This window comes from Ictidomys tridecemlineatus, chromosome 6, assembly GCF_052094955.1.
Source record: "Ictidomys tridecemlineatus isolate mIctTri1 chromosome 6, mIctTri1.hap1, whole genome shotgun sequence".
Classification (NCBI taxonomy): Eukaryota; Metazoa; Chordata; class Mammalia; order Rodentia; family Sciuridae; genus Ictidomys; species Ictidomys tridecemlineatus.
Genome location: NC_135482.1, coordinates 12300984 through 12317678, shown reverse-complemented (window position 1 = coordinate 12317678; position 16695 = coordinate 12300984). Strand labels below are relative to the sequence as shown.

Sequence of the window (16695 nt, the reverse complement as noted above, 5' to 3'; positions counted from 1 at the left end):
TTAGTAATTTGATGCCATCAGTGGAAGGTGGAAGAAACTGTAGGAGGTGGGGTCCAGTTGGGGGAAGAAGACCCCTGGGGATGTCCCCTAAAGGGGACATCCTGGGACTGGGGTTGTGGCTCAGCAGGAGAGCTCTTGCCTTGTAATTTGAGGTACTGGGTTCGACCATCAGCACCACATAAAAATAAATAAACAAAATAAAGGTGTCATGTCCATCTACAAGTAAAAAAATAAAAAATAATAAGAAGAGAAGGTAGATCCTACTCCTTCCTCTCTCTCAGTCTGTCCCCTCTGCTTCTGTCACTTTCTTTCTTGGCCCCAGGTGCCGTGAACAATGTCACTTCACCATGCCCTTCCACCATGATGCTCTGCCTCACCAAAAGCCCCCCCCCCGAAATGAAGCCAGCCAACAATGGCCTGAAACATCTGCAACTGTGAGCCAAAACCAGTCTCTCTTTCTCTAAGGCGTTGATCTCAGGTATTTTGTCACAGCAACACAAAACGAGCAGTGGGGGGAGCTGCCACTGTGGGTGTGGCAGAAGAAGAAGAGGGACGAAGTGTTGAGATGGCCTGCCAGGAAGAGATCAGCCAGTGGAACCCCTGGAGAGGCCAGGGAGCTACGAGCAGCTCAGAGTTGCAGGGCATGAAGCCAAAGCAAGGAGAGGAGGGACAGGGATATGGAGAATGGCCTCAGAGCCCCCCCACTGTCATAATGTCACGGCAAAGAGGTTCAATTCTTTCTCCTTGATAAGGAAAAGCAATTGAAAGATTTGAAGAGATCACAGCCGCCTGACTGAAACAGCATTCTGGTGTCAGAAGAGGTGGGTCTGAAGGGCAGGAAGACATCTGTGAGTCAGAGAACAGGTAGACCTAGGCTGTGACAGCCACAGTGGGATGTAGAGGAAGGGGTGGACCTGAGGGACATCTACGGAGAGCCGCAAGGCATGATGACAGACAGCCTGGTGGGGGGACTGAGGGAGAAGGTGGAACCCCAGGGTCTCACAGGGTTGGCATGTCTTGGTATCAGCCATCCATAGTTGGGCCACATGTTGCGATTCAGGTGTAAAGCTTTACCCTGAACTCTGAGAGCATCTCAAGACTCTGCTTCTGACGAGAACCTTCTGGAGCCTGCCTTGGTCATCTGATATACCCTGCACTATTTATTGTGGATGAGCTTCCTCTGAACTGTTGGTAAGAAGTCAGCACAGAGCCGAGGACACCAGGTGGAAATGCAGACATGATTCTGGATGTGAGTATGTCTACATGTCAACCAAATGGTGAGAGGACAGAAGAAATGTCCCATGAGAAAGCAAGTAAATGGTGAAAGTTTAACTTAGGGAAGACTCTCGAGAGGCACCTCTGCTTTCAGGTGGATGAGAAACCAATTCTCAAACTGGTTCCATAACTGAATCCACCAGGGCCAATGAATATCAGCTATGGGCACGTGTAGATTTCAGTTTAATATAAAGCAGGACTTCTCAACAGTCACAAAAACCCACAGATGGGCCAGAGAAAGTAATGTGTATTAGTTTAGGAGGGCTGCCATAACAAAATGCCCCAAATAGCTGGCTGAAATGACAGAAGGTCATTTTTTCTGCAGTTTTGCAGGTTAGAAATCAGAGATCTCTTCAGGCCACCCCTCCTGGTGTGCAGAGGGCTGTCTGCTCACTGTGTGTTCACAAGGTCTCCCTCACTAAGGGTCTGTGTCCTGATGTCCTTTTTCCTAAAAGACCTGTCATATTATATTAGGGCCCACCCAAATAGATCTATTAAATTTATACACCTCTTTTACGTTCTTATCAGCAAACAGTGGAATTTTGATGTATCAGGTTTAGGGCTTTGAGATATGAATTTTGGGGAGACACAAGACATAACCTTCCAAGGCAGGTATATAAAAAGAGAGATCTGGTGAATGGCAGCAGGGGAAGCTGCCTACAGCTTAGGTACAACTGAAGCACCTAATCTGGGGTGACTTGGAAGGTCCCTCGACATCTGAGAGCTACAACTCTCACCATGGCAAGGCAGCACCTAACTGCTGCCAGGAAACGTTATGACCACAATAACCTTCCCAGGACTGGGGAGAAAAATGGTGTTTTCATGGCAGCAAGAAAGATGGGTGTAATGTCACTCTTACTTAACCCTCCCCCAGGCAGCCAGGGAGATGCCCCAGCCCTTAGAATGTACAGGATGCTCCTACCTGTGAAAGAGGACGGACTTGACCAAGGTGACGACGTCCCGGCTGGCATTGTATCCGGCACAGACGATGGCGACGTGGATCGTCTGGGAGGAGGAGAAGAACACAGGATGAACACTGAGGCAGTCAGGAGATGGCCTTCCCAGAGTTGCGGCCCCGCAAGGAAGCAAAAGCCCTTCTTTAAAGTTGGCATCATTAGACAACAAAGGGCACCATCTGCCTCTGCGAGGGGATCGAAAGACAGTTTTATTAAAGCCTTTTTAATCGGTTTATGGAGCTATCATCATTTGGAAGCCATTAAGACTCTTTTCAATTACATTTTGGGGACGAGAGAAATGGTGATTGGTTCAAATAGGCAAACACTGTGTCCCCTGCCCCCAAGCACAAAGACAAAGATGACTGGTAAAACAGAGGAGGAAGAAATACACCCTGAAAGGATGAATCAACCATCTGGGTCCAGAGGAGAGGCCATGGCTCACACAGTTTGTGAGTCTCTGAATCTCTCTTAGGTTAGAGTTAAGGAAACAGTGACATCAGAGACAAAGGGGCCAAAATCTCCAGGTCCCCACTGGATGATCATTCAAAGAAAATCAAGATTGGAGGAACTGAAGAGAAACCTACGGTTCAGCAACTCTAAAATGATAGGAGCACAGGCTTCGGATGTACCATCTGCCCTGTCCTTGGACCCAGGGAAGCCACCAGAGTCAGCTGACGGACAGCACGTAAGGGGCATAACCCAGGTCTTACAGGCGACTGCTTGGAGTGAGGGAAGGACAGGTGTCTAGAGCAGAACACCTTGCTCAGCACACTGGGCTCCAATCATACCAAAAACGCCCTCTTGAGTGCCCAGGTGGGGCACCTGGGTGCCTGGAGTGCTGAGATTGGATTATTAAGGCAAAGGCTCTTCAGACGCTCAAAGCTTCCTGGCTGGACTGGGGACTTCCAGCCAGCTAGCCCTGCTGCCAGCAGCATTCCTGTACACATCCTGCTTCTGACAATCATCCTTTTTGATGTGTGGCTTGGCTTGACAAAGCCCTGCTCTAGGGCAAGCTGCACAGGATGTCATCTGGCCTCCTGAGAACAGACAGTGCATGCCTAGATTCTGTCCTGCCTGGGAAGCAGCCTTCCCTGTGGAGACTGCCACTCCAGTCATGCCCCCTCCTGCAGGACTGCAGAAGGACATTCCTTGGGCTCTCAGGAAATAGGCTGAGAGAATTGGAACTTGCACTCTGGAATGGAATCCCTAACCCTGCTGATACATCAGAAATAATAAAAAAGATTTTTAAATATATTCTGTGTCTTTAGTGTTACTTAATCCAACACCTGAGAGTCTGGATGTTCACATGGTGGACAGGAAGGCAGTGCCTCTCAGCAGGAGGCTGTCTCCTCCCTGGTCCTAGGTCTTGACATTCCAGGATGCCTTGAGACCTTCTAGGGTGTCATCAAGTGCTGGGGAAGGGCGTGGTCTCAGCCTCCCAAGTCTCCGGCCTCAGATTACAGGCCTGCACCACCATGTCCAACTAGAATTTATTGGGTAGAGACCTCAGATGCGACTAAACATTCTTCAGTGCACAAAAATGCCCCCCAATAAAGATTTTTCCTCCCCAAAACATCAAGTTACCCCTTTTTTAGGAAGAAAGGGGGAGGAAAACAAGGGATGGGGAGGAGTTCAGATCCTTCTGGATTCTACTGCTGCCTTTGCTCAGTCTAATCATGCACGTCTGAATTTCCCCACCTGTACAATGAAGGCATCATTACTTATCTCAGGATAATATCTCCAATAGACTCAGGATGAAGGATTGTAATGCAGATGCAACTGCCCCCTTTTAAATCATGAAGGAAATGAATAGGAAGAAGCCTGCACCCCGGAGACAGACCCAGGGAGGGGTTGAGGATCAGGAAAACATGCAGAATCAGGCTCTTCTGAATCACAAATATTTAAACACATTGCCTCCCAGATATCAAACTTTGTCTTGGCTTCAGGGTTCAGGGACTATTTCAAATGGGCCCATTAAATGTAAGCGCTAGTGTGCACATTCTCAAACATTTTACATAATTTTCCAATCTCTTTAGTTTCATCCAGTACACCTGCCACTATGAATAAATTCATCATCTGGAGCTCTAGCAGCAGGGCCCTGCTACCTAGGAAAGGAGAAAATTACAGCATCATCAAATATACTCTTGGAAGGGTTTGGGGTGGCCTAAAATGTTGCAGGTGCCGAAGTGAACAATGAGAGAGGGTCAGGGTAGGGGCTGGAAGGGCCCGAACAGGGAACAGGGATGAAGCTTCCTGTAGGCAGATTCATCATCATGTTAACATCAGGTTTTGCAGCTGTGAAGTCTAGGTTGTAAGTTTCTTGGTACAGTGGATGACAGATGATCCTAAGGACCATGACCTTCCATTCTTCCTCTAGAAGGGTGGGGTCTGAATGCCACATTCTGTGATGGGGGTCCCCTCTGGCTCAGCCTTCCTCTCGGGCCTTGTGATGGTAGATCTCAGGCTCACCACACTCATCTTTAGGTCCCACAAAGTGTGGATGGAGGATGGGATGATCATTTCCTCTCCTTCCTCTACCTCCCAGCTTATCCTGAACCCTCGGAGCACAGCCTTAATAGGCTAAACTAACCAGGCTCCTTTTTGCTCTGTTTCTGGTTGAGTTTGATCAATGAGAGGCACCCAGGGAGCCTGGAAAGTCAGATCTTCCCCAGTTCCCCTCAGGGTCCTTGGGAATTCCCAGTGCCATTTCCCCTCCCACTTCTCCTTCAGCCCCTGGGGGTGTAGCAACACCTTCCAGAAAGCATAACCTCCCTGGCAGGTTGCCCTTACTCTACTCACAGTTTTATCTTGCCCCTGAACCCTTTATCCCCTGAGTGTGCAATCTGTGTCCTGCCAGTCCTGACCAATAGCAGGACCTCCCCAGCTCAGTATCTACCCTTGAGGCTGGAAGGAAAGCAGAGGACTTTAAGGTGTTCAGGGATATTTGCTGATCTCTAAAGGGCGGGGTACTAGCGTAAAGCCGAGACTTATAAATTTTGTTTATAACTTTAAGGAGTTTCACGAAGTTCTCAGACTAACACACACAAAGCCTCTTTCCAAGGAAACCCTGACGATTTCCGCTCAAGTCCTTTAGTTCACCACATGCTGCTCAGTACCCCTTGAACCTCTGCAAGCTGCACCTGAAGACACAGGTGAGGTGCAGTCAGAGCTGTGAACCAGGTTTCATTGCTGACACCTGGAGTCAAGTGAAGACCTTCATTTTAGAACCTGCAGGAGGAATTCAAGACATGAATGTTTTGGGGATCTCTAATGTGCCAGCACGGTGCTGGGCTCAGAGCATATAAAGGTAAACTCGTCCCCATCCTCCGGAAATTCAGACGAATGCCAGCATTAGCAGCTCTCCAGGGTTCTGGCTCCCCTCCAGGCACTGGGCCTAGGGCACACTTCCCCTAAGCATCTCCAATCAGGGAGGCTGCAGCAAAGCCAGGGAAACCTTCTTGAATGTGGCATCAGAGGGGCTATGGAAGGAGACTCTATGTAGATGGTGAACCGCAGCTGGCGACTCCTAGGGGATGATGAAGGAGGTAACCCACAGGGGCATTTAGCTCCCTAGGCTTGGGTAAGAGATAATGGCTAGGATCACGTTCTTTAGATTATTTGAGTAGACTAGTCTAGGCACAGGTCCCGTAAACCATGATCGCTCACTCTGACATGACCTCCCACGTGCTCCCGTACTCATCTGCAAGATGGAGACAAAGAGCCGCCCCCAGCTATGGTGAGGACTAGGTGGGGGAGTGGAAGAAGGCTGCCCAGAGAAAGCAGGCTCTCTGCCCTTGACTGAAAGAATAAACCCAACAAGAAGCACACGGCATCCTCCTATTTAACTTCCTCATCTGAAAACCGGGGGGCATGATACTTGAGGTGGAGGGGTGAGGGGACCCAGGGACATGACTTGAATCTGGAATGTCCTGCAAAGGCTCATGTGTTGAAGGCTTGGTCTCCAATGCAGCAGTGTCCAGAGGTGGGGGCTTTGGAAGGTGACTGGATCCCGAGGGCTCCAACCTCACCTGTGGATTCAAAACTTAACGAGCAACAGGCGGTGGTGGAATCTCAGGAGGTGCGTTAGGACTGGAGGATGGAGGCACTAGGTCACTGGGAATGTGCCCTTGGAGGGTATATTTTATCCCTGGCCAATTCCCCTCTCTTTTATTTTTGCTTTCTAGCCTCCATGAGTGAGCAGCTGTGCTCTGCCACACACTCTCACCATGATGTTCTGCCTCAGCACAGGCCCAAAGCAGTGGGGCCAATGACCATGGACTGCAACTTCTACAACCATGAGCCAACATGAAACTTTGTTCCCTAGAAGTTGATTATTTCAGGCATTTTGTTACAGTGACAGAAAGCTGACTAATTTACCCAGTAAATGGCTCTCACATCCCCTGTGCACAAGAGGGCTTGTCAAGACAGCATCTGGCCCCTTTCCCACTTCTGATTCAGGAGGATCGGGTGGAGGCTGAGAACAATTCTGTATCCACAGGCCACTGCTGCTGCTGGCCCAGTGACCATACCTGGGAAGTCACTGCTCCATCTGAAGCCCTCTGAAGAGCATTTGCAGTAAAAACTCACCAGAGGCCACTGGGATTATTTTGACAGTGTGAGGAGTGGTCAAGGGATCAGAGAGATCAATTCCCAATTCCTTCCAACTAGGAAGAACCATTTCCCCTGACTCCTATCAGCCAAGTAAAGGCAGTTCATTCAGCCGCCACCGTGTGCCCCTAGGCCTTTGGACACCGGGGAACAGTTTTCTGGAACCTCCAAGATGCTCTGAATTCAAGATGCAGAAAGTGCAGTGAGCAGGTGAGTAATAAGACTGAGGTGACATGGCTCAGCTAGTCAGTGGCAGAGACAGGGGCCGAATTCACAAACCTGCAGTGAATCACAGCACCCTGCCATAATGAAAGACACACAGTGACTATTAAGACAGAAAACCCCTACTGCTAACGGGCCATCTAAAATCCCCCACAAGCCTCTTGGCCACCTCTACTCTCTGGGAAACCACTGATCTGTTTATTTTTCTGAATATTAAACCACAGATTCGAAAGACAAGGTCATTTCAAGCCTGAGAAAGCAGAAGTAGACGTCTTCTGACTTTGGAAGCCAAGTTTTCAGGGGCTTGGCAAGAGGGACAAGTGGAGTCACTGGTTTATAGGGCACAGTGGACAACAGGAAGTCCCAAGGCCTGGTGAATGGGGGAGGGGAGGAAGGAGGAGGCATCCACCTTCCACATAGTCTGCTTTATTCCTGACCTCGCCACAGCCCTGGGCTGCCTTAGGACTGATGTTCCTGGTACAAGGAAAAGAGCAACCCCAGAAATCAGAAACCCAGTGAGTGACAAGAGGTGGCTCAACAGGAGCCCGTGCAAGGCAGGTGGGTTGTCTGAACGGCCCGACACTGATCTATCCTGGTGAGTGTGGCTTCTAAATGACAGGGCTGATCCCAAATGTCCACACACATTATCCAGACCCTCAACCACTCAACAAATGCTGAGTGCCTACTATGTGCCAGACTCAACTGTGGGGCTGAGGATACCGCCATGAGCACGGCCAATGCAAGCCCACAGTGGGTGCACCTTAAATAATGAGACAAGCAAATGTGCAGGGAGGCCGCCACCTCCTGCGTCCTGCTACCACAGATTCACCCCACAACCCGACACTGTGTCTGGACTGAACAGGGAGATGTTTTCTCCTTATCATTATTCCCTAAGTAAGACAATATAACCAGTGTGGTAAGTACTGTATGTGACCTTGACATGGTCTAAAGTGTCGAGACGATGTGTGCAGGCCATGCACAAGAACTGCACCTTCACACACAGGACTAGAGCGGCTGCAGATGTGGGCACCTGAGGGGGTCAGTTCCCGGTGGATGTGGAGGGAGGCCTCTATATGGTAAATATGAACCACTAGATACTGTCCAGGAAGACAATTAGGCAGGGAAACTGCTGTGAGGGGGTAGGTTAGTGTGTTGAAACCAGATAGTCTGGTAAACTGTCTCCTAAGAGGTGACCCTGGAGCACACACCTAAAAGCCTCTTGGCCACACACCCACAAGCCTCTTGGCCACCTCTGAACCTCTGAAGTCCAGACAAGAGCATTCTAGAGAGAGGAGAGAAGCCTCGGATGGGGGAGCTGGAGGAAGAGGGAGGTTGTCTGGAAAAGAGGCATCTAGCCAACAGCTGGGAGAGAGGCCAGCAGGGGACCCAGGGCAGGCCCTCTGGGGGTCCTGGGCATCTGTAAAGAAATGGCTTTTCCTGGGAGACATGGCCAGGTGATTACTGGTTCAAAGTCCTTAGTGAGCCATTCGCACAGTAAGCTCCTCCCAATGAGGAAGCAGAATGTGGCCTGTACCGCAGAGAGGACGCACTGCTGGTCCAGCTGCCATGGAAAGCCCGACAGCGACTCCTTAAAAAATTGAAAACGGAACCACCACGTGAAGCAACAATTGCAAAATAGAGGAGCATGGACCGTCACAACAGGGGCACACCTGTGTTCACAGTCTCGTGATTCATTACGGCTAAGAGGTGGGAACAGGGCATGCGTCCACCCAGGGACGGGTGGCTAAACAAAATGTGGCATATGCACACAATGGGATGTTACTCAGCCTCAAAAAGGAAGAAAATCCTAACAGTGTGACATGCAGATGAGCCGCAGATGAGCCTTGAGGACACCACAAAGTGTAATGAGCCACTCAGGGAAGACAAATGCTTCCATCAGCCATCAAAAGCAGTCAGACACATCAGGACAGAAAGCAGAATGCTGGTGGCTAGGGGCTGGGGGAGCGGGAAATGAGTGTCCCTGTCCCATCATTTGATGAGTACAGAATCACAATTTTGCAAGATATAAAAGTTCTGGAGATCCAGGACATTGCCACGTGAATACACTAAACACTACCAAATGTGTACTTAAAAATGGGTAAGATGGCAAACTTCATGCCATGTGGGTTTCTGTAAACCACAACTGAACATTACCATAAACAGACTTAAAGCCTGTAGCTGTTTTATTTTTGTAGTACTGGGGGTTGAACCCAGGGCCGACCGTGGGCATGTTAGGCACGTGTCTACTAGGGAGCCATGTCCCCAGCCCTAAGACTCAGCCTTGTTATCAGCACTCTCTAGCTACATGGCCTGGCTGAGCCTGAGCTTCCCTGTCTGTAAAAATAGGCTCATGTATGTCAGTGTAAAGCCCACACTGTGGAGGCAGACGTGACTGGCATGGGTACTGTCAGCAGCCCTGACCCTGCTTTCAAGTTGCCCTCTAAAGATCACAATGCTGAGGCCCAAGCCTTCTGCGTCCCTGATGTGCCCCCGATCAGGAACACCTGAGGCTTCCCCTCACTGACCCCTCTCTGCCTCTGAAAGGGTAGAGTTTCTAAGCTGCAAAGCCTGAGTTAAAAAGTAAAGGACGAGGTATTGTAAAGTTTCTGAAGTGCACACAGAACCTGAAATTCCTGAGGCAGTTAAGGCAATGCCCAGTACTGACCATTTAGTTGTTAAATAACCTGGACCCTGTGCAGTTTGGCACGTAGGCATTCAGGGCCCAAACCAATCAGTTTGAATGTATCCCCTCCTTAGGATTGACCTATCACTACCACCCAACCTGTTCCCGCCAATGAATATACTAATCATGTTTGGGAATTGTTGTTTGATTTTCCTGCGGTATATGATGATTTGCTCTGATGTATGTAAAGTCCCTGCCCTCCCTAAAAAAGTGTACTTAAGCACTGCTCAACCCCTGCTTGGGGCTCTTGGTCGCTCTCCCATCTTGAGTGAGCCTGGAGCCCCAGCGCCCTGGATTGGATCCTCAATAAACCCCCTTTTTGCTGTTGCATGAGTCGGTCTCTTAGTGGTCTCTTCCTCCGACGTTCGCCGGACCCTTACACCTTGTGTTTCAAGACATAACTCTACTCCTGGGCCTCAGTCTCCCCTTGTGCATTAAGCAGCTAATGCAGGTGTCACTCATATTCAGATTGCCTAAAATGATTCAAAAGAGCTTAGAGCTTGGCATTTGCTAACTACTGTATACACATCAGCAATCACCATTATTAATAACCATATTGATTGTCACCATGAAGAGAGCTGACCATACGCACCATAGTCTTGTCAAGGTTGGCCCTTCAATGTCCTCACAGGAAAGTATCACATTTAACTCCCCACTCCACCTCAGTGTCAGGCTAGGACGGTATTCCTCACGTCCCGAAGGGAGAGTTTTCAGAGGGAGATTTCTCATTTCCTTTGCTTTGTAAACTGCTGATGTCCCAGTTCTTCTCTTCCCATATCAGAGGGAAAATGGACACAGGAATGAGGAGATGAGACACTGCAATCCTCATTTGGGCTGAGGCAGCAACTTTGCAACCTGAGGCAGGACCCTTCACTTTTCTATGCTTCAGTTTCATCATCTTTAAAATGAGAGGGTTGTATCTTTATTTGTTGCTATTGTTCTGAATGACATATTTAAAAAAAAAATTAAAACAGAGCACAATAGGCAGATCAAGGCATGGATCCTGAGGATCAAGTCTAGATAGAAGGCTGCCAGAAATATGGCACTAAGACCATCCCCAAAGAGCCTCTCCACATGGTGTTCATGCCCCTCCTGCAGTGAGTGCCTCACTGCAGTGAGTGCCTCAGCATTAGGCTGTGTGACCAAGGAAGTTCAGCGGAGGAATGGTCGGGACCTCCAGGGCTGGGTTATAAAAGTCATCATGCTGTTTTGCACATCTGTTTACATCACTTACTCTGGGGCAAGTCAGCTTCTGGGTCAGGAGAACTCTCTAGCAGTCCTAGGAAGGGAGGCCACTAGCAATGCCACTGAGCTAGCTCAGATCACAGCCCCTGGGGACATCTCATCTGCAATCTCATTAAGATGCACAGTCTCAGAGGCTACCAAGCTGCTTTCAGAAAATGTAGGAGGTAACAGGTGCTCAATGTTTGAAGGTCTAAGGTTTCAGGTTTCTTGCTATGGTACAATAGGTCACTAATAAACACAGGGAGTGCCCCAGGACACCACCATGGTTTCCAGACTCCCTGGAAATCACAGTCCCAGACAATCCACTAGTCTTATGGACACAACATCCCCTAATTCCAAGTCCTGGCATTTAGCGAGGATATTTCCACAGATTTATGTCCTTATAGAGGCCCCAAAGAAGACACGTGGACCTAATAAAACGTGAGTCCAAACACCATAATGATAACTTCCAACAGCAACATGGGACGGGGAAGAGGGCTGGCAGGCCCCTCCATGGCGAGTTAGTGTGCTCTATATGTGTAATAAGAATTGTCTTGCATTCCACTCTGGTGTATTTAAAAAAAAATAAAATTAATTAAAAAAAAAAAAGAAAAGAATCAGATAAGTGTTATCTTAGAAATTCCTACAATGAGTGTTCAAAGATAAGGATTTGTTAAATAAACATAAATATATCAATGTACTGTAATAACTTGTGGTCATTAAAAAGAATATTGCAGATCTACAAAATTTTGTGCATAGTACAATCCAGTTTTGTAAATATGTGATGCTTGTTTATAGATAATTATGTGTAACATTTTATACAAAACTTCATTATATTTAAAGTCTGAAAGAATATATATGCCAAATGTTAACAGCAGCAATTTACAGTATATGATTTAAGAATAAATTTTTTTTTCTTTAAAATAAATAAGTAAATAAAATCCTTAAAGATGACGTTAAAAAACAAATTAAAATAGATCAAAATACTGGGGGGCCAGCAGATGTGAGAGATGTCAGATTTCATAAAAGCAATGACTCCAACAAAATGCCAACAAATACAGCTCAATCTGGAGGAAACTGAGAATAATCCAAGTCCTTTTAAAAGAATAGTCAGTCAGTCCTTGCTTAGGAACCCTGACCCACCTCCTGAGGCTGAAGAGACCCCAAAGTGGAAGGTGACTTCCAAATCATGACTGGTCACCCTGAAGCCTTCTGAGGCAGGCCCCTGTCAGTACACCCTAAAGCCTGGGGCTCAGCAGCTTGAAGTGTGGGTTCCTAAAGCCCAAGGTCATAGAAGTTCTGCAGAGTGGCCAGCAACACAGATTCTGGAAGCAAAGGCCAGGTTCAAAATCCAAGCTCCCTGGAAATCACCAGCCCAGACAACCCACCACCATCTTCCAGCCATTGCATCCCCTCATTCCAGGGCCCGGCACTTAGAGAGGTTCAAATCCAAGCTTCTCCTCTCCTGGGATCTTGGACTAATGGTGTAATCTTTACTTACAGTAGTTAACTGATCTACAGATGAAGAAAGTATGTTGTATGGGATAAAGGAGATATTTTGTATATGTTTTCAGCATGATGTCTTGTCCACTTCAAGGGAGAGGTCAAGGTCAGCTTTCATTACTATCATATTATGATGGAGGAATGAAGCTCAGTACAACAGGCAGAGGGGAGGACAGATAACTCCTCAGGAGGATGCCTGACACCACTGTGAGTACACAGAGTGTCCATAAAAACTCTACCCAGTTTCAAAGAGTTATTCATAAATTCTTCGACCTTCCTCCCACTGGGAGATGGGTTGAGTTCTACTCACCATTCAAAGCAAGTGGGCTTCTGTGATCATTTCAACGAACAGAAAGAGCCATTGGAAAAAGATACACGATGTGTTTTGCTCACTAGGACACTTGTACGTAAAACCTTCGAGTGTCAGTTAAGTACTTACTGCCTACAGCTGCCATATTGTGAGGAAGCCCAAAGTGGCCTGGGCAGAAACACCACATGAAGAGGCCCCAAATCCACGAAACTCTGGGCCAGTGTCCACTGCTCCAGCCCTGCCTGGTTCTAGTTTCTAGCCATAGAATAATACCAATAATACAAGGAAAACCAAACCAGAACCACTCAGCCAGGCTCTCCTCAAATCCCTGACCCACAGAAACCCTGAGAGCAAATACAAGGAGTGGTGCCCTTTTATGCCATTAAGTGTTAGGTGACTTGTTGCACGGCATAAGGGAAAAATAATGTCCATAACGGGTGCAGATGTCCCTCAGAGTTAGGTTCCCACCAACTCCCTCATTTCATCCTAATAATTGCACTGGGAAGAAAATGCTATTATTCTCACTTGATAATGCTGCAGACCCCGAGGGGGTAAGTGGATTGCCAAAGGTCACATGACAAGTGAGTGAAATCGACAAGTCTCCTGTTTGGGAATTTTGACTCCAGTCACAGTGACTTTTTCTGTTGTACCACTGTCAACTCTCAGAGTAGAACAGACCATAAAGACAAAAAAAAAAAAAAATACACACATGGAAATGCACATAGGCTGGAGTGAAGGTCAAGAGGGCAGCATTCTGCTCCAGGCTCCCAGGCAGAGAGACACCAGGCCTTCCCCACAGCAGCACTGGTGGGCAACGGAATATGCAAGAATAAAATGGGCAGAGTTTGAAGGCCACATAATTATGAAATGACGAGAGGGCACAGGGTCTGGCGAGGCCCATGGTTTCCATCACCAGACATCTCAGCTGACAGCTTGGATGTCATTACAGTAGAGTTTTCAGAAATACTTGTCAGAGCCAGGAGAAGTTTCAGCTCAGTCACAGATAACTGTGACGTCCTCGGCTCATGGCCCTGCACTCTGATGAGACGTCAAGAACAGCAGCAACACTCATAGTGAGAAAGTGCCAGGAGGAAGAGAAGCTTCTGCTTCGAGCATAATGACTGACATTTCTCGTTTGCCTCTTTGGCTTTTTCACGAAAATGTTCCGTCGAGTGACAGGGACAGGGGTGTACTGGTAATGGGTATGAAGCCAGTGCCTTTGTGTAAATGCACATGGCTGAAAACTGCTTTGCCTCTACAGAGTTTTCAAACACATGCACTGAAGCTCTGAATAGGACCAGGCTCCATATTCAAGAATTCTACCAGAGAAGGATGGTTTTAGGGTATAAGCAGAAACTTGATCAAGAAATACCGAGAAAGAAAAGAAAAATGAGCAAATACAAGCTAACCCTCAGGTGCAAATCAAAAGTTCAAAAAATAAGTGAAGGTAAGAGCTAAGAATTTCAAAGTCTAAATTCCTACATTGCTACTCTATCTTCAAAGAGCACAGAAATAGAGAACTACATTTTTCATTTTTCTTGTTCCTCGAAGCAGTGGGTTCCAAATATTTTTCACTATCTCAGAATCACCTGGTTAGACTTTTTTTTTTTAATACTAATTTTGCTGGGCCCTACTCCCACAGCTTGTCAATCTGTAGGTATGCACTGAGCCCCAGCAATCTGATCCGTAGCAATTTTAATGCACACCCAGTTTGGGAGTCACCCACATGAGTGACCGAGAATGTTCCTTGTGACCATAGTTGTAGAACTCTCAAATGGTAGTGAAAAGTATGGCTTTCCCAAATAAAATCTCTTTTCCAGCCTTGTATCAAGGTGGCAGTTAAGGGCAGCCTTCTGCCTTGCTCACAGGGTCTGAAAGGAACACAGGTGTGAAATCGGTAGGGTATATTATATATATTCTTAAAGGAGGCACAAGTCCCACCTTAACACCTCTCTCCTCCCCTCTGGAATATGGACACTATACTGAAGCTCTGATACTCATTACTCACCATGAGATAAACCATGGCAATGCCCAGTCAGCAACACGGGGTAAAATATCAAATAATTCAGAATATGGATATTTACATCCCCACATCACTCTCCTCCAGTCATCTTAACCACAAAGAGAAATAAGACACAAATCTTACTTAAGCCGTTATTAGATGGAATTTTTTGGTTATTTGCAGGGAAATGTATTGCTAACACAACTAGCTATCTTAAAGTCCCTCTCCAATCCTAATATCCATAGTCACCACTAAAATAAGGTGAGGCAGGAACTTGATATAAATCCACAATTTGCAAATGAGGAAAATGAGATGCAGGAAAGAGATATTCCATGCTCAAAGCAATAAAGCTAGTTAGCAAGGAAGGAGACCAGGATTTAGACTCATGACCCTACCTTCAAAGCCAGTACTGTTTTGCCTGCACTATTTTGCAGGGGATTCAGGACAGAGACCCACTTCCAAAATAGAATGAGTAGTTCTCACAAAGCTGAGCTGGGGAGGGACACCCTGGCTAGGCAGACACAGCAGGAAGAGAATGCTCCCAGCAAGCTACACTCATGTGGCCTTCTGTTACACTGTTTCCCCTCCCATGCCCCAGACTTTTCCTTTTCTATTTTCTTATCTCCTTGATTCTTAGTTCTCTGGCAGGACTGAATCATAATAACGTAAACGGTTCACATTCTAGGCCAAATCAACCTTGTCAGCAGGTTTCCATCTAAACTCATCCACTCAAAACTAACACCATGGCTGTGACTGATAGCAGAGAACCTGCGAAAAATCACTTGAGTCTTCACCCTTCCAAGGTTAGAGGTTCCCAAAGAAGTTAGGGTCCTGCCAAAGTTAAGAGCCCCCTAGGTCAAGGGGATGTGTTACCATTGTTCTGTCCCCCATTTGCAGAGGTGTAAAATGTAGACATTAAGCTACAGAAGAGACTAGCAATGCTTTTCCAGGATGGAAGGAGTGGGCCTGCAGGGTGGTTGGGGCTGAAAAAAGTGCCACATGCATCACTTGATGAGATTGATACTTCTTTATTTGTTTATCAACTGCTTCCTGCCACTTCCTGCTGCCTCCCAGTGCAGAATATAAGAAGCAGAAGAAAGGGAGTTTCATCTTCTTTATTCACTGCTATTCGCAGCACAAGAGACGGTATGAGATCCCCAAGCGGGTGCCCTAGAGGTGCTGAATGGAGGACTGAATGTTGACGGATCCTCTCTCAGGTCTCTGGGCTTGGCTGTGTGAGCAGCGCCAGGTCCTGAATTCCTCATCTTTCCTACTCCGTGACAGTCCTGCTCACACATCTTCTACCGCCTTTCTCCACCTCTCTGCCAATCCACAGTTAAACCAGGCTGCAACTATCCTCAGAGACCCTCGTGGTCTGCTTCAGTCGAGAGCTTCTTCCCTCACGGCTGAATTTCCTTAAAACTCATTCTTCATCATTGAAAAAAACTTGCATTCCCTACAACATACTGAACAGGACCACGGCTAATGCTAATGACCCGTTCTGATGGTCAGAGGCTGTGGCTCACAATGTGCTACCTCTTCAGGGAGGTCAGAGTCTAACATTCTTGAGTCTAGAAAACAGAATAAAGTAACAGCAGGTGATATCTGCATTTAACTGAAACTCCCACAAATTACGCACATTTGAAAATGTACTACTTAGCAGGCAGTGTTCGTGGCTTTTAAATGGCTAGTCCATTTTATTCTCACACAGATGCCATGAAGCAAGATTTTTCTCTGAAGAGTACTGACAACATGTCTCAGGTTCAGAGAGGTTGGGTAACTTGCTCAAGGGCTCATAGCAAAAACCATCAAAGCTTTGCTCTGAACTCACTCTCGTCCATCTTGTCTGTGTCTCAAAAGGCCTTGAGATTGACAGGCAAGAAGCAGTAGGAAGTGTGTGAATGACTGTGTG

At 47.2% G+C, this 16695-nt stretch overlaps 1 protein-coding gene across 7 annotated transcripts in view; it reads right to left on the bottom strand.

Moving 5' to 3' along the window:
* Nucleotides 1-16695, bottom strand: part of Large1 (LARGE xylosyl- and glucuronyltransferase 1) — a 507191-nt gene that overhangs the window by 257870 nt on the left and 232626 nt on the right. For all 7 annotated transcript variants that reach the window (XM_078052856.1, XM_078052857.1, XM_078052859.1 and 4 more), the window contains one exon: nt 2198-2280. In XM_078052856.1, the coding sequence (XP_077908982.1) occupies nt 2198-2280 (83 nt within the window). The remainder of the gene's footprint in view (nt 1-2197; nt 2281-16695) is intronic.